The 9,229-nt window shown below is 45.3% G+C and overlaps 1 protein-coding gene and 1 long non-coding RNA gene across 2 annotated transcripts; both read right to left on the bottom strand.

The window, feature by feature from the left end:
- Positions 1–209: 209 nt before the first annotated feature.
- On the bottom strand, positions 210–3,398 carry LOC103600424. Its single transcript, XR_551388.1, has 2 exons — positions 3,317–3,398; positions 210–3,153 (listed from the first exon to the last, which is right to left on the bottom strand). It is a non-coding gene; the product is annotated as an uncharacterized LOC103600424 (long non-coding RNA).
- Positions 3,399–4,351: 953 nt separating this feature from the next.
- On the bottom strand, positions 4,352–6,767 carry LOC103600428 (peroxisomal biogenesis factor 19-like). Its single transcript, XM_008584703.1, has 3 exons — positions 6,692–6,767; positions 4,966–5,072; positions 4,352–4,543 (listed from the first exon to the last, which is right to left on the bottom strand). The coding sequence occupies exons 1-3, from the start codon at positions 6,759–6,761 to the stop codon at positions 4,352–4,354; spliced, it is 369 nt and encodes a 122-aa protein (XP_008582925.1). The 5' UTR covers positions 6,762–6,767.
- Between the last annotated feature and the right edge of the window lie 2,462 nt (positions 6,768–9,229).

The following is a 9,229-nucleotide window of genomic DNA, read 5'->3' as shown; positions in this document are numbered from 1 at the left end:
AGTATGATATTAAGTCTCAGGTTTTTATAGATGCACTTTATTGAGGAAGTTCCTTCTATTCCAGCCAATGACATTTTAACATTCCCAAATTGAACTCACCTTTGCACTACCCTCTTGCCAAACCCAAACTGCTCCTTTTATTGTTATCTCTTAGTGCCACTATTCTCCTGTCTTAGCTTGGATTCCCTAGAAAGAGCCCAAGAAAGGAATTCTGTCCAAGTGGTTTATTGAGGGAGTACTCTCAAGTAAAACCTACAATGGAGTATAGGATGAAAGATAGGAAAGGGGGGGGAAGTTTTAAGTTCAGGTGGATACGTTTAGCCTCCAGAAACTGTGGAACATAAATGGCACATTTGTCCCACCTTGAGAAAGGGGGGAGGAATTTTGCACCCTAGCATCATTTGCTGATAATTCAATTACTGATTGCATAACGTCACTGATAATTCAATCCGTATTAGAATCCCAGCTGACTGCTTTGTAGAAATTGACACCACATCATTGGCTGTGGGGCTGTCCCTGAGAGAGCATACCTCCCAGGAATGTCCTGAAGTGGCTTCTGTTGGCACAGGGTAATTCTCAAGAGAAAGATGAAGCTATGAACTATTAGCAGCCTATGCTCATTTCCTGGTCCATATAGGAAAGAACTACAGATACAGAAATTTTATCTGTTCAGCTAGGATCTATGGAGACTAAGAAGAGCCACAGAACAGTGCTACTCAAAGGTGGTTTGCAGACTTGTGCTAGTCTGTGACATGATGAATTAGAAATTAAAAGTGTTTAGAAACTTTTCAGCATTTTGACTTTGTTATGATATCCAAGTACATGATCAGTGGACTTAGCCTGTTGAACAGGGTCTGGCCAGTTTGGGTGCTGTCAAACTTGCATGGTCAGTAGCATAGAGTGTTAACTGCATCTGTCAATGGGCAATAGGAACACATATTGATATATAAAGGATAAGATGTTTAAAAAACAAAAAACCTTGTCCTTTACCACACATAGTTTAAGAAGGACTTCCCTAGAGTTCTAAGCTCTATCCCTCCACAATTCCTAGAATAATTCAAATAGTGTTTTTAGAACAGAGTAACCAGAGGTCGATTTGTTCATGTTCAATCAAAATAAAATTGAAAATGAGTGCCTTAGAAACAAAGCTAAAGTGGACTAGGGCATCTATTTGGATTCCTGGAATAAACCCTGGCCAGGCCAGCAGAAGTAAGAATCTGTAAAAGAAAACCGGCAGGACAGTAGGCACAAGGTTCAAGGGGTAAGACCCTTTTGTTCTTCCCTCTTCCTCTCTATCCTTGTCCAGTTTTTGGCTGGAGTTTAAGGAGGAATTTTGGCATTTGAGCCTCATGAGCATCATCACAAGTGTGCCTGTACTTTTCCAATCTCTCGCAGAATAGAGGAGTCTCATATTCAGACCTAGGATTTGCTATGCTCTAATAAGGTACGATAGCTGAACCTTTCCAAAATAGCCAGAGGCCTCAAGAACATTTCCTTCTTTGCCAATGCCACAGAACATGTGGGATCCTCAAGGGGTGAAAAATCTTAACCCAGGGGAAAGTGACATATCAGGAGCTCAGAGGGATTCAGATGATGAATGTGAATTTGCTCTGGCAGGAGTTATTTTCTGAGTCAAAAAGGACAGCAACCATTTGGGCTGACCAGATTATCTTCCAACATATGGCAGCCAAGGTCCATAATGCCACTGGGCAGGTAAGGTCGGCTCAGAGAAATAATTTAGAAAACATGTTAACAATATATTACTAACATTAATGATAATAATAATGTAAAATATCAAAATATAATACCAATTGAAGGGCTTCCAGACTGAAAAACTCAGGAGGAAATGAGGGAAGATGGCCATCAAGTCTCCTTTGCCAACTGAGGCACAGACTAGCTTGGAGAGGGTGGGGGTGGAGCCCAGCATTACGATATTATGTAGAGCTAGTCTCCTAAAATTCCTCACTCTGTAGTTTACAGAAGTTGAGGATGGTCAGAAAAGGACCTGGATGAAAAACAGGCCACACTCCTCCTCAGAATATTTATTAGACACTGCCCCATGGGGCCTGCAGGAATAGGGACCCAAGCTGTACCCCTCTCCTTTTCCCAAGCTACCTCCCTGAACCAAGGGACAAGATTCTAAGGGAATTAGATTTCTCAAATAAGCCAAAACAGTATTCATTTCCCAGACCTGATACTACAATTATGTGTTTGCCAGGCAGAGAGAGCCAGTGAAAGTGGTAGATGGACTAGATGAGGGGAAACAGGATGGACCCCTCTTTTCACAGCTTGGGCTCAGAAGGGTTGGAACAAACAGGTATTTAAAAAGAGAGATGATACAAGAACAAGCAGGGGGCAAAGGAAGTTCAGGCGCTGGGTTCATCCAGATCACACAGCATTGTAGAAAGAACCAGGATAGCAACTTGAGTTTTCAGGCTAGAACGGGTAGTTGAGGGCTCAGCACCTGGAGAGAGGAGAATCCCAGGGCTTCTCTTCCAATCCTACTGTGATGAGATGCAGAAGTCCTTTTCCTTTAGAGAATTCAGAATAGCCTGTCTGAAGGTGAGAGGACATGGAGACAGACCTACAACCCCAGCCCAGGCTAAGTTTCTCCCCATTCCCAAAGGCCCTGCCTGAGAAAACTATAGAAATTCAGAGCCCCAAGACTCTGCCCCTGCTCCCCAGACCCAAGAGAGGGAGTAGGGACAAGGCACAAAGAGCTTGGGTGTAAAGGTAAACATCAGTGTGGCCATATATAACATTATTTTGGGAGAAGGGAGAAGATGCATGCCCCAAAAGGGATGCCTTCCTTCACCTGGCAGGTAGCTGGGCCTTTGCTAGCAGAAACCACAATGTAATAGAGCTCACAGAAACGGCCTGCAGAACAAACCCTTTTCCTACAAAGATAGAGGAAAAGCCTCAACTGCTATGGCACAGTCTTCAATGGGATGACAGAGGGCAGTGGGCAGACTGCTCCCGCAGTTGACACTCCTGCCTCAGTTCCCAGTGGCTCTGCTGACTCCAGATGTTCCCCATGGCTGGGACTCAGGGAAGAAGACATGTTGTGTTTCACATGATCAGACACTGTTCGCCATTGGCACCTGGTGGGCCTGACAGATTGAGGGCATCCAGGTCAAAGTTGAGGCCAGGAGGCTGGAGAGAGATGAAGGGACTCAGATAACTGCTTGTTTTTCAGATCAGAGCTTCTGCTGGTCCATCCCCAGTGGCCACAATTATCACCTTAGGTGGAATTACTAAAGGTTAAGAATTCTGGAAACCGGGGGCTCAGATTAAAATCTAGGAGGAGAAGACATACCATTTCCCCAGCCAGCTCTTTTGGAGGATGGCCCAAATCCTGTAGCTAGAAAATAAGGAAAGAGTAACATAAGATAGAGAAAATCAAACTTGCTTGTAAAAAACAGTGACACTGGGCCAGCCTGGTGGCGCACTGCTACAGTGCGCCGCTTGGGAGCGTGGCGGTGCTCCTGCCGAGGGTTCGGATCCCATATACAGACCGGCCGCTCACTGGCTGAGCGAGGTGCGGGCGCAACACCGAGGATTGCAATCCCGTTGCCGGTCCCGGTCCGGTACGGGCGCGACACTGAGGGTTGCGATCCGTTGCCGGTCACGAAAAAAGACAAAAAGACAAAAAAAAAAACAGTGACACAAAGACAGACTTGGGATGATACTCAAGAGTTTTGTAAGGGGATCTTAACCCTTGACTTGGTGTTATCAGCACCACACTCTACCGAGTGAGCCACGGGCCGGCCCAAGAGTTTTGTCTTTTGAGACTCTCCTGATGAAGTATCTGGGAGTGGGCCCCTTGTGGTCCCCTACCCCTTCCCCTCACCTGAAGATCAGTTGCATTTTTGGCTAGCCCACTCAGTGTCTCCTTTAGGCAAGAAGTGAATTCTTGTTGAGAGGTTGCGTCGCTGCCTAGGAGAGATCAAAAGAGCCATGGTCATTTGGGATTTTAACTGTTTGCATGCCTAGACTGACCTGGTTACCAGCTTGGATATGAAGCATTTACTAGTGAATCAATATCACTCCAAATCTTTGAATACTCCATGGTTATCTTCATAGTTATTTCGTAAATCTACATGGACTATGTGTCAGTGTGTATTCTCTACAATGAAACCCACAATAACATTGTCTGTACCTTTACAATGGTCATTTTTGAATAATCTTTCTATTATTTTTCAACCCATCTCACCCCTTTCATTAAGCAGGGTTCCTCTCCTCCCACTGCTTCACCCCACCCCATGGCTGTGACATCACGATTGCTGTAGGCTTTACTGAGAATTCTCGTGTTCTCAACCAACAAGACTTAAGAGGTCTGTTCAGATTATTTCTATTTGTCTGGGGTCCCTTCCTCACCCACTCTCCCGGCAGCCTCTGAGAGTTTTTGGAACTGCTCCACCAGGTGGGGCTCTTCCTCAGCCAACTCCTTCATTGCCTTCTCGAACTCTGCAGTGGCTTGGGAAGCCAGCTCACTGTCGAATAATTCCTGGAAAAACTTCTCTTGGGAGGCGAAGAGGGCATCCTGAAGGGGAAGGTGGCCAAAATGCATCTCTTAGCACTGCACTGCACCTGGCCTGGCAGAAGCCACAGGCAGTGGCTCTGGGAAATACAGCACCTCCCTCCTACCCACCTCCACTGGACATTCTAACTACCTTCCTAATGAGTACAGCAAAAAGGCATCTGGCAAATGAGGGAAGGGTATGGGATGCCATACCAGTCCAACCACTTGAACCTGTTCTTTTCTCAAAGAACTTCCTTGAGATCCCTCTGCTCAACCTCAAGTCCCTGTCTGACAAGGACTGAGGCCTGCAAAAGTACTCAGCAATGTGAGGTCAAGGCACTCTCCAGAATCACCCCACCTCCCACCCATAGGGGCCTGCCCCACCTCTGCTCCGAGATGCACACCCATCACCTCCCCCTCCCTTAAGGAGGTGGAATTTATACTTTGGCAGTGTCGCCTGGAGACTTCTTCTGGGGCCCTGAAGCATCAGGGGTCGTGGTGGTAGGTGGGAGCACTGGAGGTTTGGCTTTATCAAAATCATCAAGAGCACCTTCAGAGACAAGAGACATGGTGTATGTGTTGGGGATGGATGAGAAGCAAGGCTGGGTGGTTTCTGGGCAAACATTAGGAAAATGATATTTCAATCACCTACTTTCCTCAGTTTTTCTTTTTTTTTTTTTTTAGTATCCCCCTCCCAGCCCACACATCAATAAGCCTCCCACTCCCTTCTGGATTACCTAATTTATTGTGATCAAAGGGGAAGAAATTCCTTAAGGTGGAACAAGTGTTCATCTAAAAGCTGGGAGAAGGGCCGAGCCCGTGGCGCACTCGGGAGAGTGCGGCGCTGAGAGCGCAGCAGCACTCCCGCCGCGGGTTCGGATCCTATATAGGGATGACTGGTGCGCTCACAGCGCTCACTGGCTGAGCGCGGTGCGGCCGGTCTCAAAAAGGACAAAAAATAAAATAAAATAAAATAAAAAATAAAAAAAAATAAAAGCTGGGAGAAGAAGGTTAATGAAGTTCCGCAGAGGCATGTACACCTATAAAGTACCTCCCCTTCCACACTCTAATGACTCCCGAGAAATCACATACAAATACCCAACAGGAGCAGAGAATACAGATGTCCTTATCCTCCCAAACTCATTCAAGAGCCCTAAAGGGAATAATCTTAGGCAACAAAGCACAAGATGTCCCACCCACAGGTCCTGGTACTAGTACAAACTGATAGATTTCATACTGCACTCCATGGGAAGGCATTAAACTCTTTTCTTATCCTCCAATTTAGCTCTCTCCACAAACTCCTAGAGCTCCGTCTGGCCTCATCTCTGCAGATAACCATGTACCAATTCACAGTCACTCAGCAATTCTTACTGTTTCTGTTCATTTTTCTGTCTGCCCACATCTCTGTGACTGAACAAGAGATAAGAATTCCCCTCTGTCCTAAAAAGCCTCTGTCGTCACCACCACTCTGCTTGCCTGGCCTAGGGAGAGGGCACTGGCCCCACTCTGGGCAAGAAATGAACAGAGGAATGGAGAACAAGGATAAGAAAGAAACGAACACCACCAACTGTCTTACTCTGAGATGCCCTCATATTCAGTTTCTCAAAATAATGAAAAAGTAATCTGCTTGAGCTACTGACATGATGAAAGAACCGTAAGGGGCCTGGTGAGATAAAGGGGAAAGGGTGGAAAGGAGAAAAGAAATTATCCTCTGTGTTAAGGCGGATAGGACAAGGCACAGATGGTCGCGCTACGGGCCTGTTAAGAGTTGAAGTAAGCAATCTGTGAGTGTCCGGTTCGCTGCCCACCGAGGACAAAATGCTGTTGCTGGCGGGAGGGAAGTCAGACTTCAAAAACCATCGAATCTAAAGCAAGGGAAATTCGAAGGGGGATCGTGAAACACAGTCCTACGGGTTACCGTGTCACCATCCGGCAGGGAAATCCACGGTCTGGGCCGCTCAGGGGCCCAAGGTGAGCTCCCCTGCCCCCGCCGCAGAGGGACAGGGTGACCCAGAGGTTTTCTTCAGGATGGCACAGTCAGACTCTCGGTCCCCTCCCAACCTTTGGAGAGCCTCTCCCGCTCCGCCTCAAATCTCCTAGGTTCACTTAACCCCCTGAATGAGACCTCACTCCCGTCCCCTTAGGGCTCTTCCCATCACGGGAGCTTACTTTCCAGAAGCTCCTCCAATTCCCGGTCCGCGTCGGCCCCAACACCACAGCCTTCCTCAGCGGCGGCCATCTTGCTACCTCCGACTTGCCATAGGAGGCGGGACTCCTGGGCATCGTCGCTTGTCCCACCTCCTGCTCCACCCCCTTCCGCCTAGTGCAACCAATGGTATTGTCGGCCAGTGCGGAGCCGCCATTTTTAAAGGGACAGGAAGCTTTGGTTTTTTTGTTTTTGTTTTCCCTTTTGCTTGGAACGCTTGAGCTAAGGAGAAGGGAAACTTACTGTTATTTTCTGCCTGTTTTTTGTATGTTTGTTTTTCTTTTTTTACTGGCCTGGCCTTTCTTTCAGTTTCCCACATTACCTAGAGAAGCGCTTTATTATTTCTTCCTGAGCTGTGGGTAGGCCAAATTCGGATAAACTGCTTTCAAACCAGAATCTATATGTATATAAACGAGAAGAAAATTATGGTGCCTAAAATACTATTTTCCTTCACTTCCTTCGGTATTTCATTCTAATGTCATCTTCTTTGAAACCCTTTCTTTGGCTTCACTAAATAAAATTGCAGTCACACACACACCTCATCCCCCTTCCTTATTTTTCTCCGTAACACTGAACACTATCTGATATACTGTATACTTATATTGTTTATTGTCTGCCTCCTTCTCTACCCTTTCTTCTTCCCCGTAGAATTTCAGCACCATGAAGGCAAGGATTTTCACCTGCTTTCTTTACTGCTATGTCCCCGGCTCTTAGGCTAGAGCTTTAAACTTAGTAAATATTCCCTGGCCGCTCTTCACTCTCCCAGATCCTAATCACACATTTCTTTGCCGAATCCTTTCCTGTTCTCCATTAGAACTGTCAGACTAAAGGACACAGGGCCAGGAACTTAAAACTCAAATGTTACACAGAAAACGAGACTCTGTGACCTTGAACTGAGTAAGAGGGCAATTTGAATGTAGCAGTTATAGAACTGCCTTCCGTCACCTACCTGCTTTGCTCCACACAAGTGAAGATGGGGGAGTCTCAAAGACAAGGCTAGACATCCCTTCACTCCTTTGGAATTGTTCTATTCAGATCTGTCAGAATGTAGCAACTGCTTCAGATACAAATCTACTTTAGCAGAGATTGTATTTTTATTCTAGAGGGCATCTACCCTTGTGTAAGTTCCTGTGCAGGGCACAGTGGGGGACAGAAAGATAAATCAGAACCAGCCCCTGCTGTAAGATAGCTGGCTGAAGATGGACTGGAGGCAGAATTAGATATAAACACAGTAAGTATGACATAAGGTATGAGTGTTAAAAGAGATGACGATAAAGTGTTATAAAAGGCTAAAAGAGAGAAATCACATCTAAATGAAAAAGATCATGTGTTAAGTTACTTCATCACTTTTGTCTTTAGCTTCTTAAACACACATTTGAGTACTGCATCAAACACCAGATCAGGTACTTACTCTTTCCTTCACTTATAGGGCACAAACTTATAAAAATCATATCTGTGCAAAACCTAGTTTTTTCGAAGCATGTTTTGTGAGAAAACATTCTGAACTGGGTGTCATAAAACCTAAGTTCCAGTCCCAACTCTGTCATTAAGTCAGTTTCTAAGGTCCTTTTAAATTCTAAACGTCTATAAGCTACTCCTTCCCTGATTAACGATTAACTTCTTTCTCCCTAACACCTGTAACAACTTATTCCAGGCTAACTTCCTTATTTAACTCCAAACCGTTTACATGTGGTATCTCAAATATGGCTACAGTTATTTCAAGCACATGTTAAAACTATGAAAGTTGTCCACTCCAGATTTTTTTTTTTAATAATGCCATTTCAATGTAATATCTACAGGTATTTCTACTGGCTTTACATTAATGTGGTAATACAAGCATATTAATGAGTAAAATACTGGATGGTGTAAAGCTACACGACTATGCCAGTTGTTGAGTAAGGCAAATCATAACTAAAGCCAAAATGTTTCATTATTTTTGTTATACTGAGTTTCCATTTGTACTGTCAGGGCTAGGGCTCAGACCTTTCAAACCCATTGTACAGAATGGGTCACCAGGCCCCTCAACACGCAGGTTCACTCTAGGTAATTTGGAAAGATCCTGGGAGCCGTTGGCAGACGACACGAGCTCAGTCCTCAGCAACAGCAGCAGCAGCTTTCAGGTCCAGAGCTTACAGGTCTGGCGGTGGCAGTGGCCTCTTGGAGGGTGCCGGGGGGCCTGGAAGCAACAGCCTCCAGCAGCAGTAGCGGCCTCATGATTCTTTGCATTATTCCTTCAACTTGTTTCTGCTTTTCTATTTTTACTATTGATATTCCTAACATCTCATCTTAGTACTTACTCACCTCCTGGCTGCCCCTTCTGCCTACTGTATAGGTGACTACTGTTGCAAGAAAGTATTTTATAGCATTTTCTTCATATCACTTTCTTGCTTAAGGATTTAAAGGCTTTCCACGATTTATTGACCAATTTCAAATTCTTGCCCACTATTCACAATTATTTCACATATATCCATCTTGTTTCCCCAATTACATAAGCTTCAAGA

Source organism: Galeopterus variegatus, unplaced genomic scaffold (assembly GCF_000696425.1).
Source record: "Galeopterus variegatus unplaced genomic scaffold, G_variegatus-3.0.2 Scaffold3337, whole genome shotgun sequence".
NCBI lineage: Eukaryota > Metazoa > Chordata > Mammalia > Dermoptera > Cynocephalidae > Galeopterus > Galeopterus variegatus.
Note: the sequence above shows the minus strand (reverse complement) of the source record. Positions and strands in the feature narration are given on the sequence as shown.

Coding starts and splice junctions, on each gene's coding strand:
- LOC103600428 (XM_008584703.1), bottom strand. CDS start 6,761: ATGGCCGCCGCTGAGGAAGGCTGTGGTGTTGGGGCCGACGCGGACCGG. Junction 5,073..6,691: donor ATTGGAGGAGCTTCTGGAAA/GTAAGCTCCCGT, acceptor TTGTCTCTGAAG/GTGCTCTTGATGATTTTGAT. Junction 4,544..4,965: donor CTCCAGGCGACACTGCCAAA/GTATAAATTCCA, acceptor CTTCCCCTTCAG/GATGCCCTCTTCGCCTCCCA.